Below are 21,467 nucleotides of genomic sequence, written 5' to 3'. Positions count from 1 at the left end.
TCACTCTGCTCTGCAATCAAATACAGATTTTCAGAGCTTTGGGGAAAATGATTATAGAAGTCTTACCCAATCAGAAGTTTCAGCATTTTAATTAAGGCGTCCTGATACACACATTTTAAAAAAATACAAAAAAAAGTTGGTAAACTGATGATTCTTGACATATTAATAATGAAAATGTGCAGTTCATTTAAAATTACACTGTATAGTCATAAACACAGCAAGGCTGAGAGGAAAATGAAATGGCCAAACCATGAGTTAGGCTCTGATCTTTTAGCCTGTGACAAGCTGTACTTGCGCTTGCAGGCTCAGGTTCAGCAGAAGGTTTCACAAGGTATGTGGCACTGCCTTGTAATGAATCGCTCATCTCTCTCCAGTTCAATTAGTGCATCTAAACTCCACGTATGTGTCTGCCTTTACTCTCTTAGGTGCTTTATTTGTTACATCTCTTAGCTGTGCAAACAAAGTGATAGCTCCCCTTCACCGAAGACCATCCATTTACAGTCAGCCCTGGCATTCAAATTCCACCCTCGGCCAGAGGGATCACCAGTCAGCGTTACTGCTAGCTGTGAAATGAATTGCAGTCTCATGTTCCTATCTGCCACCATATTTGCAGCCCTGCAGAGCTGACAGAGTGGCCAGAGAGGATTAATTCCCGTTTCATTCTCTGTTGAGTAAACCATTGGTTATTTAACAGAACTACCTGTGGAGTTACACAGTTGTTGATTCAGTGTAACAGCAGACTGTGGGACAGGCACGAGTATTTTAGTACTAATTATCTGTAGCTTTAATGTGGAGTTCACAGGCACCATTCCTTTCAGGATTAATTTATTTCAGGGGCGGGTGTGGGTGGGTGCTGTGAATATGAACCACAAGAAAATGTGTTTAGTAAATGCAATTTTAGCCAACTGATTATTGTAATCTTTGCCTGTCCTTGAAAAACTGTACCAGGCTCTGCAGCAGGACTTTCCCTACAGTAGTCATGACTCAGACGGTTACTGTACAATCCTCACTGGCAAACCACAGTTTTCAAACTATGTGGGCTGAGAAACAAATGCAGTGACCAGGTAGCCAAAGCATTAGGCTGATGACCGAGAGACCTGCCTATTCCTTTTTTTTTTTTTTTTTTAAACCTAGGTCTGCCACTGCTTTTTCAAGTGACTTTGAGCATGTAATTTCTCCACAGTTTCCCATTTATAGTCAGAGTGTTACGACTACTATCCTCCTTAGTGATGCTGATTGGACATATGGGTGTGGAGCCCTGTTTCTCAGTTAGGTACTGTTAGCTATTGCCTGCTTGTGCCGATTCATGACCAGTAAAAATTGTGAAAGTGTGTAAAATTCTAAAAATTGCTATTGCAAATCCTTACAAGAAATGAAAAATAAAGTCATGATACTGCATTCACTGTTACTACTGCTACTGCATCTGGGCACTCCAGATCACCTGGCAGGACAAGCGGGATACAGTCAGGAAAGGATTCACATTTAATATTTTTGGCAGGTTATCTAGAACAAATAATAACATTTATTCCACTCTGATACTTCCTGATATTCCACCCTGTGTGATATCTACCATAAGTTAGAGGGCTCAGACAAACAGTGCCTCATTCGGCGTGAAGTCTGTCACAGTGGGTTGATCCTTTTACATGTTTTTAATAAACTTTAGCCAGCAGAGTGAGTTGGTATGAGTTCCACACTTTACAAGACCTAGCCATGACAGTTTTGATCTATGAAGAACCACCCTAAAGTCAAGTTTGCTATCTTGTAAAACCTCTACCTTCAATGAAATCAGTCATCTCGGCTCCGTCAGAAGCCTCAGCCAAAGTGGATGTCCTTTTAACAGCATTTCCTCTGAATGACCAATGCTAATTGTTGCTGTTTACTTTACACATACATTTCACATACTTGTCATTCACTGAAAAGTGCTGCCCAGCACAGAGGCATTCTGATAGCAGTGGAGACAATCTCCATGTACTACACATCTTTGACAAGGGATCTCCTACAGGCAAGGACAAGATGGTGTTCTTCAGTTGCTGCTGCATGCACAGGCTGGCATGTCGACAGACTGACCAGCTGTATTCTTGCAGTAACTCCTCTGATATGTCAGCACTTCAGTCAACAGCACAACTCGGCTCTTAAAATATGTAGCCAGTGCACATGTATTTCTGTTTTCAAAATAACATATATCATTTTCACTTTCAGAAGAGGTTACAATTATCCTTTCTTCAAAAAGTAAACTTGTGGCATTTTTCATAGGTTTGCTACTTTTCACAAACTGCTGCTCCATGCACAAAAAGGCAGTGTGAGGAAACAGGATTAAGACCTTTCCCCCACTCAAACTGTGAATTTCTTTCCATTTTTTTCTTCTAATCTTGCTTGCTCAGATAAGCACGCACGTAGCTACTTTCAAAGAGAAAGGACGTATTATTGCAAAGCTATACAAGAGTATTATAAGGCTACGTGTTCAAAGTCAACAACCTTGATTCTCCAGTCCCAGCACTGGGAAAAAACCTCCACCCTATTAAACTGAGTGAATGAGATTCATCCCAGTGCCGTATGCCCACAAAAGTAGCTGAACCACGTCATAAGTTCCTCTTTGAAAGTGGAGGCATGCTGTCTTACAGATGGTTCTTCCTCTCACTCTCACCCAAGGAGAGCTTTTCCAGAGTGTGGAAGAAGTAAAGGCAGTTTTGTGGAATAAATACTGCAATAGATGTCAGCTAATTTCCTTACTTCTGATGCTACTGCAAAACAATGTTCATATCCTGATCCCATCCAGAATGCTGCCCATCCAGAACCAGTTTTATGGCTGTAACTTAGATAAATTACAATGGAGGTTAACTTAAACAACAATTTCAGCTGTGATAGGTAGAGGGGCTCATGCTCCCGCCTCCCCAATGCACTCAGCTTTGCTTCTGCTTCCCCCTCCAAGGCCCCGACGTTAGTGCAGCAGGAGGGGGGAGCAGCAGCCCCTCAGACCGCATGCACTTGCTCTCACCAGTGATCCGCCCTTGGTGCAGAAAGGGTAATGCCACCTCCCATGAAATAGCTCTCTTCAGGTTATCAGAGGCAAGATGTGTCCTGCTGCTGCCAATGGAGCTTCAAACCCATGACCTTGTTTGCTCAGCCACTGTAGCTTTCATAAACCATGTGCGTTGCCAATTGCCTTCATTGTCTTTTGTCAGTCTTTGAAAAAATAAACTCCTCCCCTCCACAAAACCAGGGAAAAAAAATCTTTTATTAACAACATTTAAGAATAAAAAGATATTCTTTTTGGTACTAGATGATCTCTGAAAAATAACACAGTGTCAAATACTGGCTAGCCAAGCAGGCAAGAGACACCCTGACTGCATTGGCTGCATCATGACTGCCCCCAGTCTCCATGCAATGCTGATGAGAGTGCCCTTCCCCTTCAAACCCACAGAAACAGCCTACCGAGATTTTTTCTCCTGGGCAAATCCCTGAAGCTGACCTTAGGCCCAGGAGTCCAGGACCGTTTACTCCCCACTTCCTACCCCGTCAGAAGTTAAGGTATACTGAGAAGTAAATTGGTGATTTTCCTTCCTTTATGGCTCAGGCGTGGAAGAACCTTTAGGTCCAGTGAAAGGTAAGGTAGTTTTGAGACACAGCCTGGGGCTGCTTCAAGAGACAATCTTTGTCTCCACGCTGAACTCTGAGTGGCTGGTTCCTGCTGGAGCCCCATACAACAAAACGGTGATGACCTCAACACTGAATTCAGTGGAGGTACCGCTAGAAGCAGTCTCATGTAGAGCACCGAGGCACTTACCTCTGCCAGCAGCTTGACGTAGGGCAGATTCAGAAAGAGAGAGAGGTGGTCTCTACAACACCTTCATATCAACAGTGATCAGTAGCATGTCCCATCCATGCTACCAATAGGTGCTGTGGCACGGCCTGTGGAGCCTGTGGGTTTACCTTCATTGCTGGAAGATGGCAACAAGCTGGGGCTCACAAGTCTCTTTTCGGGGTTTTCCACCAGGATGTGTCCTCCCCATCCAAGTTTTCCCAGGGAAGGGATTGAATCTTTCTGTGACAGTGACAGGTATGTTGAGCACCCTTCCCATAAACAGCAGATTTTGTGGCCTCAGGATAATTATCTGGCTAGATCAATGGAGACAGACTGGCTAAATGTGGAGGGAAGGTCCAAAAAGAACCAGCAGATAAAGGACCACTTGGTTGCTGAACTGATGTTCCTAAGATGCTCCACATGAGGCAATGAAGTACCACAACACAGAAGATTTTGTTTACTTCTTCCTGACCTACCCATCCAATAAAGAGTGACAGGGAATCTGGTCACCATCTTTCATGGGAAAATAATTGACAGCTGGGAAATGAATTCCTCAAAGTAACTTTGAAAGCCTCAACCAAACGTCTAAGAAGATTTTTTTTCTAAAAACTAACCATTAATGTGGAAAAAGTTAAGGGATTGCAAACCCTTGCAAGTCCCCTTGACATCAGTGGGAGTTACCGCTTGAGCCAGGATTTCACTGTTTGCAAAATGGATTTAAAAGAATATAAAAAGTGTACAGAATATTAATTAACTGATCATTTCGGAAATCATAGTGTTTCTCATCATTGGGTATTAACTGCAATAATTATAACCACCCTGATGGTAAAAAAAAAAAGAACATTTATGTAATTCTCTGACTAATTTCCCCCTGCACATGCAAATAAAAATCAATTAAAGGCTACTACAATAGTAACAAATATCTAAACAACATATGTCAAAGGCTGTAATCTTATCACATTAGTTTTGGAAACCTTTTAGATAACTTGCATAATTTAAATATTTACAAAATATAAACTTTCTTGTCTTATCAAAAATAGGTCTTTGCACATTTAAACAACAGAAACCCTTTCACATGATGCTTTTTTAAGCCAGACATTAAATCATTGCGGAAAAATAAACAACCTTTCACAGATGTAAAATAAAATTGAGCCAACATATGGAGGGGGAGAAAATGTTATCAATAACAGTTTAAATATTTTAGTGGTGTGAGCTGACCCATAAATTACGCACTGAACTTACTTAGGATGCAACCTAATGAAAAGCTCTAGCTGCTGCTTCTAAAGAGAAAGCAATGTTTTTGGTTTATGGCAGATATCTTTGGGCTGAATCTCGTATCGTTAATTGTGAAAATGATGGTGAACCACCAGCAAGATGGTTGAACTTGGCAGGTTATTGAATACAGTCTAATAGTGGGGTGATGAATGGCTGATTCACAAATTGTGTGTTCAGATACTGACGATATGCCTCCAAACGATTTTATTTCCTTCAAACACCAAACTGTATGTCTGCCCCTCCTCAGAACTGTCCTTTGTGTGTTTGAAAGACAACCTATAAAAAAATCCTGATGTTACTATTTGGTACACCATTCACATTCATCAAGCTGTGCTCCAGCCCCTCTATTCTGGACACAGCTTGCTCCACGCCAATGGACTCTTCTCTTCCACCCAGGCAGTGCCCAGCTCTCTGTGGTCACACATGTTATGCAGAAGATAGCTTTCTCTTACACGCCCTCTTAACTCTTCAGTCTCTGGCTAACAAGATCTTGAGTTTTCTCCAAGATACCTACTGACCACAGGGATCTTCAGGATGTTGTATCTATTAAAGACTTGGAAAGTTCAGTATCTGTCCCTGCTCATGGAGTTACATGTTCAAATGTGTCATTAGGAGTCCTTTTTTTTGTTGTTTTAGCTGTCCCTGTGTACAGGCTGCTGTTCACTCAGTTGCTTTTTCATACGCCAAATGTTGGACTACCTGTTGTTGGCAATACCCATTCCCCCTGAGGCTGATCCCCCTGCAATCCCACATGGTAAGAGTAATCACTGCGTTTTTGTGTGTACCAAACAGTGCGGGATGGCTTGGCCATGTTTTCTGTACTTCATCTTATTTGCAGGTGTGCACGTCGGTCATGGTCTCGCACCTCCGGCAGCGCACGTAGCAGCACCAGACAAACTTGCATTCACACCTTTCCACATGCCTGACAACGTGGGTGTTGTACCCACGCCCACAGCAGAGGAGGTTGCAGCCATCGGGTCCCTCTGAGGTGCGGTTACATTCCCTTCCCTGAGTCCCAGGGATCCCCAATTTTTGGTCTTCGACACAGTAATTGGGCGATTTGTTCACATACAGCAGGTCTTCTTTCCCAATTGGTATTTTTCGCTGGCTTTTCTCTTTCCTGCGTAGCGTTTTTTTCAGTCTGTCTGATATCTGTATGCTGTTTTCATACTTTTCCTTTAAAAAACGGCCAATCTTTTCAAAGGAGGACATTGTTTTCCAACAAGTTTTCACAGCACAGGATCCAGAAACACCGTGACAACGGCAATCCACTGACATCAGCTTTGCTACAGCCTGGAAGCAAATGGAGAACAACATTTGGACGCAGTCTTTCATTCCTTAGGAATACTGCCCGACATCAGTAATACAGAGGTCTCAATATATTTAATATTACAGCTGCCATTGCAATTTCAGTGATGGGGAAGCCAGAGCACAGGACGATACATGCTAGGAATCAGGTTTCCAACTCCGGACTCCCGCTGTGGGAAGCCTGATCTTGAGAAGTGCTCTGCATTTGCATTTTGCAATGGTGATAATGTAGCAATATCAAATCACAATAATGAAAGCTTGTATTTCTGGATGGCTTTTCATTCTGTAGGATCCTAAATACCTGAAATCACACATCCTGTGTCACTTCTCCTACCGCTGGAATGCAAATGGCCCTCGTGGGCAATAGTAGGAGGGGAAGCAAGGACAGGGCAGGTGATGGCACCATTCCTACGTCGGAAGACATTTACTGGGCAGGTCTGTGCCATCTTTTAAGGGTCCCTTGCAGCTACCATCAAGATCATTAAACTTTCACAACAGTCTGTAACTAAGGCCACGGGAATGTCTTGAGGTCGGACAACAGTGTCTGTGTGACCAGCATGGCTCAGCATTGGAAGCAGCGCAGTGCACAGCCTGGAGGCGCCTTGGGGCAGACCTGTGTTGGAAGAGCAGGAGGATGCCCACATCTCTGAGCTCCACGGGAAATCTAGCAAATGAGCCACTGTGCTCAGCAGAGGCATGTTCAACTCCAGTATTCTGGAGCAAATCTCAGTGCTTCCCACTACCAGGATCAAGCCCTGTTCTTGTAATTTAGGCATATTAGTAATGTCATGGGTTTCTAGTGTTCCAGGTTGCACAATAGTCCTATTTAACACAATCTGATAGTTGCACTCACATTATTTTATAACTTTTAATGTTTTAGCAAAATTTCCACAGTTATTACCAACATTAAAATACCTTTAGGTGGGCTACTTTTCCACACCCATGCAGATGCAAACACTGGGCTGAACAATAACTGACCAACAATGGGAATCTGCAGCCTGCATTAAGCTTTTGCAACGCTCAAGAATTTTGGCTCCATTTATACGAGACCAAGCCTCAAAGAACTGGAATCTGTAAACAATCAGTAACTTTAGCTGAGACTGCAGTTCAAATAGTCAGCAAACAACAAATATAATACTTCCTTCTAGAATATCTAATAGTTATATTATAAAATTATACAATGAGTCTTGTGACACATCTCACATTATAGTCTGGAAAAGTGCACAGAAAAATCATCGCATGCACAGATACAGCAAAAGGACAAGGTATCATAATTTTGGGGTTTTTTTTGTTTTACCTTTCCATTAACATACTCTCTGGAGCCATTCTGTAGACTCATATGAGCCATTGGTTAATGGTGTGGAAAGCCCATACTAGTGTCTTCCATTTTACTAAACTTTTCCCTCATATTTAATTTCCCCAATAAAGGCAATTGGGAAAAGTAACAGAAAGAGTGAATTTTAAGTGAATTCATAGTAAGTTTCTCTTTAAACTTCTCATGGAGCAAGGCCAATACAGATTCAAATTATTATTCTGTGGAGGAACCAATATTTTCCACAAAGTGGGGAAGACAAAAAGAAAAAGCCAACTTCATGCTGTTTATTAAAATTCACCCTAAACCTTCACTGACCCCACAGCCCCCACAAATATTTATCACTGTCAATCTTAGCCTTCTTCAAACTGTCTTAGGAAAGAAAAAACAGAACACAAATCTATCAAACACCCTCATCTGTTTTTTCCTTAGAAAGTAGTTTCATTTGTGCCTGTTCTTAAGCCCTGATTCTGCAGTGAGACCAGAGCCCTGAAATCCGGCCGAGCCCTACTGGCCCTATGCAAGACTAGAAATAAACTCAGGTCCCAGACTGCTTATTTGTAGCTCAGGCAGCACGAACGCTGTCCTCAAAGTTTCAGAGCTAGTCAAGGCATGGAGTAGATAAAATGACCCGTTTCTACCCTGTGTGTTAAACTGGGACTTTTCACCATGATAAATGTGGTCACTGAGTCCAGTGTGGTTAAATCCATTGATTTCAGAGGAAGCTGAGGCCTCCTGGCACATTCTGCCCCAAAGATATTGACACAAGCCTGAGCTGATATTTGAATATAACTCTACAAACATTATTAAAAATACACATGACCGAAGTATTTGCTTGGAGTCACATCTCTGATTAATGAACAGGACCTATTTGTTGGTAGAGGTTACTACAGAAGCCAAATAAGCAAGGCATTCAAAGAACCATTAGCAAGAAAGAGCAGGTGTATGCTCTGACCTAGAACAGCCATTAGCCTTTGCAAACTAAACCTGGTGAAGTGATGCACCAATGCAAGAGATATTTCCAGGTGCTGTGGATTGCTTTGGGAATTGGAGATTTTTCCCTATCCTGGAAGAAATAAGAATACTGCAACAAGCAGACCCACACCCCAGAGCACACAGAGGCTCTTTCAGTGGCAGATCAACAGGCAGTAATTCTTGTAGATACTTATCTTCTCTCCTTCGCAGGCTAGTTTCTGTTTAATAGACAGATGTGGCCTTGTGCTTGTGTCTCTAGAATCTATCGATAAGGAAATCACTGGGTAGTCAGAATATGCATCATTAAGATGTAACGGTGATTGAGGCAGATGAGAATTTGAGATCCAAGGATAGAAAGTCTTTGTTAGAATACAGATAACCTAATAAAATGTCAATGGAAAGAGAAAGACAGTATTTACACACAATTCCAAACAGAAGTGATTTAATAATATTTTCCGATTTCTAATGATTAGTCATTTTTATCACGGCAAGTAAGTAGAATCTCAAAGTAGTTTGAAACCACATTGTGCTATAAGATTTATAAGGTTGCAGATGTAATCCTTGCTTTCTCTGCAGTATGCCAGGGTGCTAATTAGGGAAGAAACAACAGGGGGAAACTATACGATTTGGCTTGAGGAAAGAAGTCTACTTCCAAGTCTGCTAGAATCAGGCATAGTAAAATCTGTACGTGTCAGAAGGATACAGAAATTGTCTGGGGAAGTGCTGGACATGTCTGCTGTGTGCTGAGGGCAAGTTACTTCCACACGGGCAAGTAGCCCAGCAGAGGACACATAGAGTCTCTCTCTGAGGATAAATTAATGAAAAGTAAAGGGAGACAGAGTTTCTAAACAGCAGAAACTGATGTTGGAGTCTCAGGCTGATAGGAAAATGTAAAAATGTAGCATATATTAGCAGTGTATGGAAAAATCAGATCAATGCAGGAACTACAAATGTGGTTGAGTGTGAAAGCACTGAGAACATCCATAGCAGTTACAGACATTTGTGGTTTTGTATTGTGTTGCTCAGGATTCTCACATGAAGCTTTGATACAATCTGTTATAGAATGATTTATGGTGTCATTGCAATTGTGCATGACCCCCAGCTGCTCCGATGGGCAAGTTTTCTGGTTGGACTCCAACGTACTTTGGGTTGCCTCTACTGCCAGCACAGCGAGCTGACATCTTGCTTTGGCGGATCACAAAACATGCCGCTGGATTTCAGACCACCTCATGAACTTTAATGAACAGACTTCCATAGCTGAACACTTGGCAAAACTTCGGGACTAGGAATCTTTTCTTGCTGTTTCCTTGCAAACAAAACTAAACGGGCGCCTGTGGAGCCGAGGCAACCTTCTGGTGGGACATGATCAGTGTGGAACTGAGCTGAATCTACCTGAGCTGTTCCTCTTGCCCCTATTGCCACTCGTTGCCCTCAGCCCTGGTGGTACTAGCGCAAGAGCACAGGGTTAAGTGATGAACTAGATACGGTGCTGAACACTGATTTGTGTTAAAAATTAACCTGAAAAAAGACCATTTTTAAACTGACTTCCTTTCACTGATCCAATGCAATTAACAGAGGGAGTGGCATGGGGTGGGAATGTGCGGCTAGCACAGGCAGATGGGTAGAAAGCAGAGACTGGTCTGCAACTAAGGAAAGCGTCAGCAGAATCAGAGTTTGTATACCTCTTAATGCCAATTAATGCTTAATAACTCCAAGCTAAGCTGTCTGTTTGCAGCCACTGTTCTCAACTGTGAGACGGGCTGCCAGTACTTGTTTTGCAATGGGAACCGATGCCCGTAATCAGAGAGCCTAATTTAAGCCACTGGAAGAAGAGAGCAGGACTATTCATGAAGACAACCACACATCCCACTGGAGGTACAGCACTTAAGAACAGTTGCAGACTGTTGGTGGGTCTGTAACCAACCCTCAAGTATCTGCAAAAATAAACTCTCTGATGTGCCAACCTATTTCAGTGAGAGAACACAAGGCCTGCAGATCAAATAAATTTCCACAAGTGCAGAACTGAGCAGAAATTCTTCTGTCAGTGAAAGAATATTACTAAAATGATACTCAACCCATACTGCATGACTCCCCTTATCCTTTAATTTAAGGAGCAGAGGTACCAAACTCACATATGCCCATCTAGGTATACTGAACATTGCAATGCTAAAAGATGATGAACATTTATCTTGTGGCAGAATGAAACTGAAGCTTCTGAGGTTCAGGTCAATATCTTAAACAGTGGACAACTCAGCCAAAGGATCCTTACTGTTTTAAAATTGAAATATCTTGGATTTAACTATGAGATGTAGAAATGTAAAATAGCATTTTGCACAGAAATGGGAAGGGAACACGAGAATTCTGTACTTATCAGTTCCATTTGTAACTCCAAACAAACACAGAAGTATTGTCCCTGGAAGACTGTTCTTGCAAGACACAGAACCAGAAACATGATAGTATTTATTACAAAAGGTCATAAGGCATGAAAATATATTGCGAAACATCCTCCTTGTAAGCCCCAAAAAATGAAGGTCAACATTTTCCAACATCTCCTAGTTAAGGATTTTGAAGCTACAAAAATTGAGAGTTCTGCTAGACTTTACTTCAGCTGATATTGCTGCTAGAAATCCCAAGTACCAACAATAAACATTCTCTTTCACTGGGGCGGTGGTCAAAATATTTGCCTTATCCTACAGTTTTCTGTTAAGTTACAAAATATTTCTGCATGGAAGCCGACTAAATACTCTGCATATTTTCTTCCAAGATAATGAGCAACAAATACACCATTGATACAAAATCAGCAAAATAAGGACCTTCTGGCCTTTCAGGCTTGCAGTCGATGTTTTTTTTTTTTTTTTTAAAAAACCACCACAGTGAAGTGTCTTGAAAAGGAATGAGTATATGTATCGCGTGCACCAAATGGGCCTGTGACAGCACACTTTGAGACCCTTGTTGGTAGAGCTCAGCATTGTGGAAAGCCTGAAATCCTGAAAGGTGCTTAGACCTGACGGATCCTTTTGGGCTGGATTCCACCACATTCCTGGAGACTGACGGCCTAACCTAAAACTCTGCTTTCATGAAGTCATGTATAGTAAGAGATATCACTCAACAAGAATTGCAATAGAAGATACTACAGTTGCATGACATTAAAGATGTGGACTCAGAATCAATTATATTTTCATGCATATAACCAGCATCTAAGATAACTCAGACCCTGTCAGAAATCCTGTCCATGGAAAATGAAGACTTGTTTAACCACATCCTCCAACCCTGTGTAGCTTTAGCTCACTGTTTGAAAATACAGTATCTTCAGCTGAATGCACTCTTCCCCTTTGCCGTTCAGTCCTGTCCCTGTGACGCAGGTGGCCCAACTGCCTGTGTGAGCACTACAGAGGAAATCAGGGAACCGATCCATATTTAAAGAAGTTTATCTTCTAGGTTCTCTGTGTGTGTGTTTGTGTATATGTGTGGTTTTAAAGCTGAATGGTTCCTTGGTATAGCTCCCAGGGCAAGACCGCAGACAGATGTACTGGCACACCTGCAGGAGTGAGTGATAAGCATCAAGGATGGTGTTGGAAGACCATAAGCGAACACTGTCATTGAAGACAAAAGGACAGCAAACCGCTGCTGCTGCTAGCACAGAGCTAGAGGCAGACAAGAGAACAGGGTATCAGAGACACCTCTGTCTCTGCTACCTAAACACAGAAATCGCATCTCTGTTTCTCTTTGAAGTTCTTCTGGAGCCTTTCACTCTTCTTCCCTACACTTTGACATTCACCCTAGTCCATGAAAATGACACTGTCTAATGACAAACATGAGTATTAAAATAAAAATTAATGTCTGTACTGTATATTAAAAGTCATGAAATTGAGACACATTTTTATGGAGATTATTATCTCTTCCCCTAACTATCTCTTTCTCCAAACATGATAAATGACCCTTTGCTCTTTCCCTAAGGAAATAATCACTTAATCTTCTGTTCCTCATATTAACACCCCCTACCACACAATACCAACCACCTTTCCTTGGAGATGATTTAGCTGACTGGCAGCTAATCAAACTCACAGTAACTGTTCTCAGCATCTACTTAGTTTTAAAGTTTGCTTCTTCTGCTTCAGTCCTGAAAAGGGCCTATGTCCCTGAAAGATTTTCTGATTTTCCAACTATATAACTTAATTAAATAAAATAAAATATATTACCTTGTAAACTGTAAAAATTGGTTTAAATTAAAACAGTGTGCAGTGGTACCACCATGGCTTTTATGATGGCTTACTATGGCTATTCCCTGTCTGTGGCTGATAGGAAAGTTGTTTTCGGTAAAACCCACTGATGCTGCTTCTGGTTACAGGAAATTACTGAGTCCATCAATATGCATAGTCAAAACCAGAGGGTCTCCATTTCTTTTCTTCAGTTATAGCTGTGTCACGGCACAGAACAGATTTAAAGTATTATGGGGCCAGGGAGAGCCATTAAACACTTACGAAGTTAAAAACTCCAAGGTAAAGCAGAGAAACTAATTTTAAAGCAGGAACCAGAATCCAAGTCTCTGCCATTCCAGGTGTAAGCCCCAACCACTAGATTAGAGACTCGCATCTCTATGTTGGCTGTTTCTGTCTCTGTTTATCCTCCTCTGAAGAACAGGAAAGGAGAACCCAATGTCACAACCCCCCAACACACACATTTCCTCTGCCACTGTGGGTTTGAAGTCCTTTGGGGTGAAGAAGCGCTATCCAGTATCCTCTCACTTCTCTGACGAACACCCTAACCAGTGAACTACTTTAAAATAGAGGTGCGATTTCCATCCTGTCTTTTAAAAGAACAGGTTAACTCTCAATTTCCTCTCGATTCTAGACTTCTGCTCCCACGTGCAGACCCCAGACTGTGGGTGGGTCACAGTGTCCAGTCTGCCTGCTCGTTCAGTGTTAGAGAGAATTAAAAATACCGGTCATGATAATAAAAGAAATAACTCCTAACATATTATGCTGATAACAAGGCTATTTCAAGTTTGCAACAGAGTATCAAATATCCGTTTGAGAGTACTCTGATTAGCACTTCAGATCTAATTCTTATTTTGTGATTTAATTTTAACCTGTGAAGTTCAGTTACTTAATTAGTTAAAACCAGCTCTGATTCTGGCTTTGTACCCATTTGCTTTGGCAGCATTAGTGCGGTTCTTGCCATTGGCCCCATTTGTACCTGCAGTCGAGGACAGGACTCATTTCGTTGATGCCATTTTGCCAATGAATCCAAACAACAATTGCTGCCATTTCCGAACGGTGACACGTACCTGCCTCCCAGCCTCGTTGTTGTGCAGGTTCATCGCCGCCAGTCCGCTCCCGCTTTTGCCCGTTAAGTTCTTAATGGGCACATCGAGGAACTTTCTGCTGAAGGACATTCCGTAGTGGATATCATCGGAGCAGCCGCCCCAGTGCCAGCCCTCGCTGGCCGAGCCACCGTGGCGCAGGTTCGTGTCGCAGGAGCACTCGGTCATGTTTCCTGCGCTGCACGATCGCGTCACCGAATGCACGAGGCCCGCTGAGGTCACTGCGTATATGAAGGCGGTCTCCTTTGTGCCTACAAAGCAAGGCACGAATATGTCACTTCATAACTCCCTCTGATTACCTTCCTGGCGGAGCTGTAGAAAGCGATTTTACAAGCCAGACTATTATTAAAAGCGAACAGTTACAAGTTTAAAGTCATCACGGCTTGGTCTGTAGAGTTAACTTGTTTAAAGCAGTGGATGTTCACATCCAAAAAAGACTTCAGGGCCTCTTGACTATGCTATTAACGGTACAGTTTCTGGCTGCTTGTACCATGCGATTTTTGGTAAATCCTTTCTAAATCTGGTTGGGACTTTATTTGCCCTAGAAACTTTCAAGCCAATTAAGTTTGAATAAGTAAATAAATAAATGAAAACCCAAACAAACCACACCCCAAACCCTTTACTCTTCACTCAGCTTTTCACTGTTCATATTGATTTGAAGAAGAAGAAAAGGTTAGTTCAGATCTCAGAGGAGGAACCTGAAGCTGTCACGATCCTGGGTTACTTTGGTATAGGGCCAGAACTTACCTCATGCTAAATTTAGTCAACATTGAGGCTGTTCTAACTCACAAGGTTGCAAACAGCCCCAAGAATCTTAAACTAGGCAGAAATCAGGATGGCACAAGAATATTTAGGCCGTGTGCTTTTCTTAGAATAAGCTGGCCATGGGAAAGACAGCAGTATAAAAAGCCTTTAACTGTTCCTATTATACCTTAGAAGAATCATGGAGGGACCTGCCTGGGCCTCTTAAGCCAGTCCCACTCTCCAAGACTTCTGGCATAATGTGTCACAGATCTTTAAACCATGTCAAGCAAGGTATGCTCTCTCAGCAAACCAAAAATCAATGCCTGGCCATTAACTGCAGCTAAAATGTCACTGTATGACTTTTCACTGTTGTAAAAACAACTTGTTATTTCCAGTCTCCCGAGCTCCTGCTCATGGGCAGGGAAGTTCCTGCTTGTGTCTCCTGTTGGTATTAGTCTGTGGTGCTGGTACCATCATAAAACGTTTCCGCAGGACATGCTAGTGAACCCTTGTGGGTTAGCGGTGTTACTCATTTATGCATCTGTAGGAAGAGTCCTTCCCATTGGACAGAAGGACTAACATACAATGCATATGGCTATATATAGTAGGGTAAACTGCTCCCTGGTTTTTTATTTCTATTTCCTTTTTGGAATACGCATCATTTTTTATCACTCATTTTACATTTTCATGATTAATATTTGGGTTTTTTTCACTGGTGTATTGTAGGATAAAGTGAAGACTGCACAACCACAAAATGAAATACTACAATACTTAAGTTCACATCAATGGCTACACCGAAAGCATTGAGCTCTCAAAAGAAACTTGCAGGATCAAGACCTTTGATACTGCTATTTGACACAAACAAGATGTCCCTATTTCAGTGTAAATTTCAGCAATTCTATTATTAGTTCATGTAACGAAAGCAGCTTTGGTCTTGCCGTGCTGAGCAATACCACCTAATTGAGCACATATGATACACTTTAAAGTAACTTACGTGGCATTTGGTGCTGTGAGCAGATTTTTACTTGCAATCAAGTGACTTTTTCAAAATATTACGTGACATTGCCCCACTCATTTAGCAATTATGACATAAGGGGATAAACCCAACATCGGCCTAAGAATAACAACATTTCAACAACAGTTAAGTGGATCCAGTTGAAGGCGCCGTCATCCACGGGCGCGTTAAGCAAAAAATTACAATAAGCAACAATAATTTTGGAAAGACAATGGCAGGTTTTGTCTGCTCGGTGCATTTCGTGTACCTGTGTCAGCCTCCCGGGGCGGTTGCGGTACCCGCCCTCCAGGGCGGCACTCCTCCGCCCGGCGGGACGCCCGCTCCCCGGCCCGCCCCGCCGGAGCCCTCGGGGAGAGGGGAACCGGGCGAGCCCCGCGCCCCTCCCTGCCCCGGCGGGGCGGCGGCGGGCGCACCTGCGGGCCGGCGGCCCCGGCGGGGCGGCCACTCACCGCCGCCGAGCCGGTGCCCGAAGGCGGCGGCGGCCCCGGCGGGGCGGACACTCACCGCTGCCGAGCTGGTGCCCGAAGGCGGCGGCGGCCCCGGTGGGGGCGGCGGGTCCGCGGCGGGCGAGCGGCGGCGGGCGGCAGTCCCAGCGCTCGTATCGGAACTGGCTGCGGCACTCCTGGAGGCCCAGGCGAGCTCCCTCCCGGATGGCGGGCACCAGCTCCGGCTTCTGCTTGCACAGGTCCTGCTGCCGGCGGCTCAGCGGCGGGCTGGCGCAGCCCGGCTTCTCCGGCCCGCCGGCGGCGGCGATGCCCAGCCACCTGCAGAAGCAGCCCCGCCGTCAGTGCCGGGCCCCGGCGGGCACAGGGGAACGCGCAGCCCGCCTCCCCTCCCTCCCTTCCCCCCTACTCACATCCAGGTGCCGGCGGCGGCGGGGCAGAGGGCGAGCAGCAGCGCTGCCCGCAGCAGGCACGGTCCGAGGGGGGCCCCGCGCCCCATGGCCGCCGCATCGAGCCCTGCCGCCCCGCCGCTGCCCGCCGCCCGCCCCCCCGGGGGGCCGCGGGGTCCCAGGGCAACGGTCGCCAGTGGCGCCCCGCTACTCGGCTCTCTCCTCCTCGGGGGGCAGGGGACAGCCGGCGGGAGAAGCCCGGGCCGTCGGAGAGCCCTCCCGGGGAGGACGGGCCGGCGGGGAGGGCGGCAGGAGGGGAAGCATCGGGAGCGCTTGATTCCCTTCAAGGTGAGAAAGTTGGGTTTGATGTTTTCCCCGGCTCTGCCTCCCCCGGCCGCGCATTGGCCGCCCGGGGGCCGGGGCGGGCCGGGGCGGGCCGGGAGCGCGGGGGCTGCGCGCCTCTCCGCGCCTCTCCGCGCCGCGGTGCCCCGGCGCCCCGGCCGGCACGGGGGAGCTGCCCGCCGGCCCCTCTGCCCTGCTGCCCCTGTCCTCTGGCGTCTGAAGCGCTGGGAGCGCCTGCGAGGGGTGCTGGCGGGGGGCCGGGCGCGCCGGAGGGGGCTGCGGGCAGGGGAACCTGGAGGGCTGCGCTGATTTCATCCCCAGAAAGAAGAGAAGGCACAAAATGCTGATGTTAATAAAATGTAACATTCCCCGCACGTTTTATTCAAATTTCCTAATGCTTTAGTAGCGTTAACTGGCTCCAGGGTCGGCATCAGCAGTCATTAGGACAACATTTGTCCGCTCCTGTTAACTTCAGTGACAGACTCTCATCAACTACTACCTCAATAATTGTTAGTTACTCATTTTACACATTAAAAGCCAATGAGTCAGCTAGCACCTGATAAAGAGCTGGTGTTGGCACTCTGGACTTTCAAGTCCTCTTTGATCACAATATATTGCTGCTTCCTTCTGTGTAAGTGAAACACCTGCACTAAAAATAATCTGGGTAAAATGGCAGCTCTGTAAAGGCTTTGATTTGACACCGTTGTAAATTAGCAAAAAAGGCTTTTTTTTGACTGGCAGTGGCTCTAAGTGAGAAGCTCAATAAATCATCTCAAATGACAGATGGACATCTTTAGGAGTACAAGTACAGAAATAATCACATAAATGTGGTGTTCCCCCTGTCTTTTTCCCCATGGATATGCTGAGGTATTTTAAGAGCACAGGCTGTGGTACATTTAGATCTATAAAATTATGGCTCCTTCCTACTTCATGCTCATTTGCCTGTTCTTAAAGGGTCTCCAAAGCACCACCCGTTCTGGGCAGATGCCGTGCGACCCCACGAGCTATTTAAACCTTCCGATACGGCTTGTTTTCTCTGTTCTGAATTGTAGTCTGGAGAGCATCTGCTTGCGGTTGCTGAGGAACTTAGTCCGGAGCGAGGGAAATGGATGGAGGACCACATCGGAACACAGGGAACTGACCATGAAACAGGCCTGAACGAGCCAAAACTGTGTGGGCTGTGTCAGAGACTTATCTAATTATTCCAGGACACATGGTTTATTTTATCCTCATTGCTGCTTCCTGGTTCCACCTACTACAGTTAATTCAAAGCCCCTGGTCTAGCAGCCGTGCATTTCTTATGTGCTTCTTGATCTGCTATATGCATTTATCATCCACTCTGAAACGATTTTTTCTTGCCAGTTCTTTTAACAGGGTTCTTCTTTGTGGTTTGTTTGTTGGTTGGGTTGTTTGGTTGGTTGGCTGGTTTGTTTGTTTAATTAGTATGGAGCTTTTGGTCCTCAATTCTTATAGGTGAATTTTTCTCTAGAAGCTGCAGATTCTTATATGCTGATAACAGTGTAAGATTTAAATTAGAAAAATACTGATTTCAAAAATTCCAATCCTATTTGTAGCATATTTTATATATGATACTATAAATAAATTACCTCTGTGCTGGGTTCCTGTATGCTGGGATCTTATTTTGTCCACTATTTTTTTTTTTTTCCCCTACAATAACCATTAAGTAGTTAGGAAAACCCTTTGATCATATGCACTCCTGTAAAGTGAAACAGTTGCAGCTTGGAGGGCTGACACTAAAACCAGAATTAATATAAATTGTAAGGGACTCAAATCTCTAGCAGCGACTGGAAGCAAACCACATTTTTCCATGACCATCTGATTTAAAGAAGTTTGGATTACTATGTATTTGTGTCCTAATCCCCCATCTGCCTCTTTTCCCATCTGTTTCCCTTACAACCGCTCCCCCATTGCCCACAGCCCCTGCACCTCCTCTCTGGGTGTTCCCCCCCCAGGTCCCCCAGCCTCTTCCCTTCTCCTGTCTCTCAGATCCCTCTGCCTTTTGCACCATCTCTCTTCTTTACTCCCTCCAGCAATATTCTCCTCCCTGGGCAAAAGCAGCACATATGGGAGTATTCCTATACAGGAGTATCTCTACAGTCTAGAGCTATATGCGTGCATGCAAGTCGGTTAGCTGCTAGGAAGGGAAGGGCAACCAAATTACTTTGCAAACCTGCAAAGGGACACAATATTTGGAAGTACCCTGCTGATCTACCAAAATGTATTGAAATTTTCCAAACATTTCTAAATTCTGTAATTCTAATTCACTGGTGCTTCAGAACCCTCTATGCCTGCAGAGCATTGACCTCATGAGTGTGATGCAGAGACAATGAACCAGAATCCAAACCAAGGTCAACTGCCAAGCTTCAGTGGTCAAAATTTAGCATGAATCAGGGAAGATAAATTTGACTTACCGCTTATCTTACCTTCTCTGGACAAGGTGGAGCTATCTGTGGCTATTCATACTAAAATCTCCATATTTCTTCTGTTTTAGAGAAGGCAATACATTGTTGGTAAAAGAAAAAAAGAAGGAAATGTGTCTAAGCTGAGCAGTATTTCCTGACTGGACATTTACTGATTTACTGTTTAATGATGATTAATATGATCTTGACAGATCAGTTACAGGTATGGATTTTTTTTTTAATTCACTGGTAGATAGAGAAGAATACTTAGTTTTGCAGAATCTGTGTGAATAAGCAGATCACTTGACAGATAATATGCTTCAGAGATAGACCAATTATCTCTTTACAAAGTTAGTGGCTAGTACTCTCACTATAATCAAGGCCTGCCATCTTATTTACTAGATGCAGGTACATACAAAGTTAAACACTCTTAACTTTTCTTAAACAAGTCACTACTTCTGAAAGATTGGTTCAAATTATTTTCCCTCTCCTGGAAGTTCTGATGTCCAGCAGATATATGAAAAAATCAATACACCACAGTAGACTGCATTATCCCACCTATACATATGGGCCCTACTGACCAACAGGATCATTATCCCCTTATCTTGAAAAACTGAGCAGAGATAAATGTGCCTTCCAAACAGAAAAATCTCCCATTTTCTCTAAATCAGATTAGCCCTTCAGCTATGGGCTTTATCAGGTCTGGTGACCAAGCACAAATTCTACACTTCTAATGCAACAAATGTGCTTGCAATCCCTCGCAGTGCTTGACTGCACAGTGATGCCCATCAGCCCCGGGAGCTGGGAATGTGCTGAGTCTGCATTGAAGAAACTGGACCCGCGGCAGTATTAGGTGTGGTCATCAAGGTCTGTATGTGTTGTTTGCCATGAACTCTTCTGAGAAAAGCACCCAGGCTGTTTTCAGAGTTCATGTGCAGCAGAGCCTTGAAGTAAGTGTAAAGGTCACTGTCAGCAGCTGTGAATTGCTATGTGCTCACTTATCAGCCACATGGTCTGGGGCAATACCCTGATAGCACAGCGGTATCGCAGTTGTCCATGTACAGCTCTGCATGCTGCCAGGGTTACTGGAAATTGATAGCATGATACTGCAGCATCTGCAAGCCAGGCTTGTGCCTTGGGAGGCCTGACTCAGCCCAGCCATCCCATGCCTCTTTCCTCTGCTTCCACTCCCTTCCTCCGTGGCTTCACAGTGCTGCTTCACAAGTGAGCCACCTTGCTCCGGCAGCGGGGAGAGGGCTGGAGGCAACCCATGCTTGCATCCCGCTCCCGGGCAAAGTAGTGTTGCCTGAGCAAAGCTCTCACACCGTGGGGGCTGTGAAAGTACCGTACCCTCAGCAAGAAAGGACATGAGGAGAGATGTGCAGTGAGACCCCAGACTTCAGGGCAGGGGTCCTTACACTCTTGGTACAGTGCCCCCTTACGCTGCAGCATCTCTATGAGTTGGCATCTCAGCAGACAAGTCTCAGGCCCTCCATAAGCTCAGACTGATAGAAGGAAATTTAGAGGGCAAAAGAGATGCCCCTTCTCCCGTCCCCCGAGATCTCCATCTGCCTCTTGTCCAAAGGTTTAGTATTATTGCTGTTCTCAGTGCTATTTTTCATTTTAATTTGTATAGCCTGAAAGTACAGACATTCTTTGCTAATTTAGACCTGGCATGCTGAGTTCATAAATGACTGGGACAGCAATTAAAGTGCATCCAGTAACAGCACGGTGGCAGATGGAGACCTCACAAACAGGCCTCACAAACGTGTAATGATTCTAAAGCTACCCCTTAATATTATCTTTATAACAGCTGCACAAATCAGGATACAGAACTGCATTCTCTATGTTCATGGATATGTAAAAAAAGGAGAAGTAGAACGTGGAAGGCAAGGAAAGAGCAGATGTCTCACAATCCCTTCTGTTCCTTACCAAAAATCCAGAAGAAAGCTAGTTTAGCCCCCAAGTAAATTTTCTGGAGCCCATAACTCCAGTGTCAGTTGCTAAAAGAATTACTGAGCAATCTGGAAATCCTAGAAATCTACATCTATGGGTGATGCACTGCCAGAAAGTCAGGGCTGAGGACGAGGGGACTCAGGCTGACTCTGGGGTCTGATGT

General features: G+C 44.4%; 1 protein-coding gene across 1 annotated transcript; it reads right to left on the bottom strand.

Annotated features, from left to right (window-relative positions):
• Window positions 1-73: 73 nt before the first annotated feature.
• On the bottom strand, window positions 74-17,130 carry WNT16 (Wnt family member 16). The gene is made up of 4 exons (XM_075081153.1): window positions 16,611-17,130; window positions 16,259-16,518; window positions 13,960-14,246; window positions 74-6,370 (listed from the first exon to the last, which is right to left on the bottom strand). Exons 1-4 carry the CDS (start codon window positions 16,694-16,696, stop codon window positions 5,906-5,908), a joined length of 1,098 nt encoding a protein of 365 aa, XP_074937254.1. The 5' UTR covers window positions 16,697-17,130; the 3' UTR covers window positions 74-5,905.
• Between the last annotated feature and the right edge of the window lie 4,337 nt (window positions 17,131-21,467).

This window comes from Phalacrocorax aristotelis, chromosome 1 (genome assembly GCF_949628215.1).
Source record: "Phalacrocorax aristotelis chromosome 1, bGulAri2.1, whole genome shotgun sequence".
Taxonomy (NCBI): domain Eukaryota; kingdom Metazoa; phylum Chordata; class Aves; order Suliformes; family Phalacrocoracidae; genus Phalacrocorax; species Phalacrocorax aristotelis.
Note: the sequence above shows the minus strand (reverse complement) of the source record. Positions and strands in the feature narration are given on the sequence as shown.

Excerpts from the sequence above, each read along its gene's own strand:
- WNT16 (XM_075081153.1), bottom strand. The coding sequence starts at position 16,696 with ATGGGGCGCGGGGCCCCCCTCGGACCGTGCCTGCTGCGGGCAGCGCTG. Across the intron at positions 16,519-16,610 it reads GCCGCCGCCGGCACCTGGAT|GTGGCTGGGCATCGCCGCCG; the intron begins GTGAGTAGGGGG and ends CTGCTTCTGCAG. Across the intron at positions 14,247-16,258 it reads CGGGCACCAGCTCGGCAGCG|GCACAAAGGAGACCGCCTTC; the intron begins GTGAGTGTCCGC and ends CTTGCTTTGTAG.